The 1,591-nt window shown below is 55.5% G+C and overlaps 1 protein-coding gene across 1 annotated transcript in view; it reads right to left on the bottom strand.

Annotated features, from left to right (window-relative positions):
• The window catches only part of FAM117A (family with sequence similarity 117, member A), a gene marked incomplete at its 5' end in the record, with an annotated part of 7,478 nt that overhangs the window by 1,848 nt on the left and 4,039 nt on the right, over positions 1–1,591 (bottom strand). Inside the window, 3 exons of the mRNA XM_009081166.1 lie at positions 6–93; positions 445–579; positions 898–1,011. Coding sequence (XP_009079414.1) covers positions 6–93; positions 445–579; positions 898–1,011 — 337 coding nt within the window. The remainder of the gene's footprint in view (positions 1–5; positions 94–444; positions 580–897; positions 1,012–1,591) is intronic.

Below are 1,591 nucleotides of genomic sequence, written 5' to 3'. Positions count from 1 at the left end.
CCTGCCACTGCCAGGCTCCAGGGCCAGGGATGCATCCATGGAGCCTCCCTGGGCAGGCGCCGGCGCCCTGTGCCCATCCGGGACATCCAGGATCTGGGGAGAGAGCAAAGGCTTAGAGGAAAGGAATTCCTGGCACCAGGGACAGATTTAACCTGGTGGTGGTTCTAGGGATGGATCCAGGGAGCAGCACAGCCTTCTGCAGCCCTTCCCCATCCTGCCATACAGGTGTTCCCAAGCCATCCAGGATCCCTTATCCCACACCCACAGAGCCTTTGGATGCCACTCTAAGGGTCCTAGAGCTGGCAGGGAGGTGTCATCTATCCCAACACAGCTACTGACTGGATGTCTCATAGCACCAGTGGCCAGGAAACAGGCAGAGTCTTTAGGGAAAAGGACTTCCAAGACCATCCAGAAGGTTCCAGGCAATCGTGTGACTTCACTCACCCTCAGCAGCTCCTCATCTCCCTGTTCCTTCACAAATGCTTCCTCCAGTTCCTGGTTTAGGCCTTCCAGACTCCTGTGCAAGCAGGGGCTGAGCCTCAGAACAGGAGATGGAGAAGGGAAGCCTGAAGGAGAGTCCTGCAAGAATCCAGAATCCAAGGAGTTAGAGCTGCATCTGCACAACCTCAGCAGTTATATCCTGTTCCCACAGCTCTCCAGGGCTTGGCTGAAGCCTTCCAGGAAGCTGAGAGGGGAATCCTGACAGCAGAGTCATGTGAACTCCTGACTCTGGATCACAGCCCAGGGACAGGCTGGACAGGTGGGAGAAGGGAAAACCTCTCCCTCCTCAGGCATGAGAAAAGCAAATCCCAGGAGGTCTGGGCACCTGCCCAGAGGGATTTGCTGTCCCCTCACTAGGATGCACAGTGACAGGGAGCAGGGGAAGATGTGATGTACCTGGAGTGATGCAATGACTGTGTGATCCCCTGGGAATGGACAGCTCTTCTCCTTGTCTTTCCCACTTTTCCCACTGAGCTTCGTGCGCTGGAGCTGCTGCTTCAGCTTGGCAATCTGGGAAGCAGAGACACAGCTGCAGCACCAGGAGGGCAGCACAGCTCACCACAAACATCAGCCTCAAACTCTCCTGCCCCTTCCAATCCACGAGCAAGTCCCAAAGTGATTCAGTCCCAGTCCCACAAGGAGCAGCCCGAGGGATAGACCAGAAGGACTCCTAAGACCTCCTCACTGCCCTGCTGCATTCCAATGGTGGATCCAGGGGATCCTCCAGCTAAAAGTGAGGATCCAGGCAGGAACCACACAGGTCACAGTGTGTTTCAGAGTATGTTAAAGGGCTGGAATGGAGCTTAGTGGTGATCCAGCCCCAACCCCCTGCCCTGGGCAGGGACATCTCCCACCAGAGAAGGTTGCTCAAGGCTTCATCCAACCTGGAATGAATACTGAGAGTTGGGGCAGCCACAGCCTCCCTGGGCAACCTGTGCCACTGTCTCACCACCCTCACAGGGAAAATCGTTTTAATATCCAATCTAAATTTGTCTCTTTCAATTTCTCCCCATTCCTCCTTTTCCTGTCCCTACAGTTCCTAACCCAGAGTCCCTCTGCAGCTTCCCTGGAGCCCCTTCAGCTCCTGGCA

The sequence above is a fragment of the Acanthisitta chloris genome, unplaced genomic scaffold, assembly GCF_000695815.1.
Source record: "Acanthisitta chloris isolate BGI_N310 unplaced genomic scaffold, ASM69581v1 scaffold14880, whole genome shotgun sequence".
NCBI lineage: Eukaryota > Metazoa > Chordata > Aves > Passeriformes > Acanthisittidae > Acanthisitta > Acanthisitta chloris.
The sequence above is the reverse complement of the archived record's forward strand: the minus strand, read 5'-3'. Positions and strand labels throughout refer to the sequence as shown.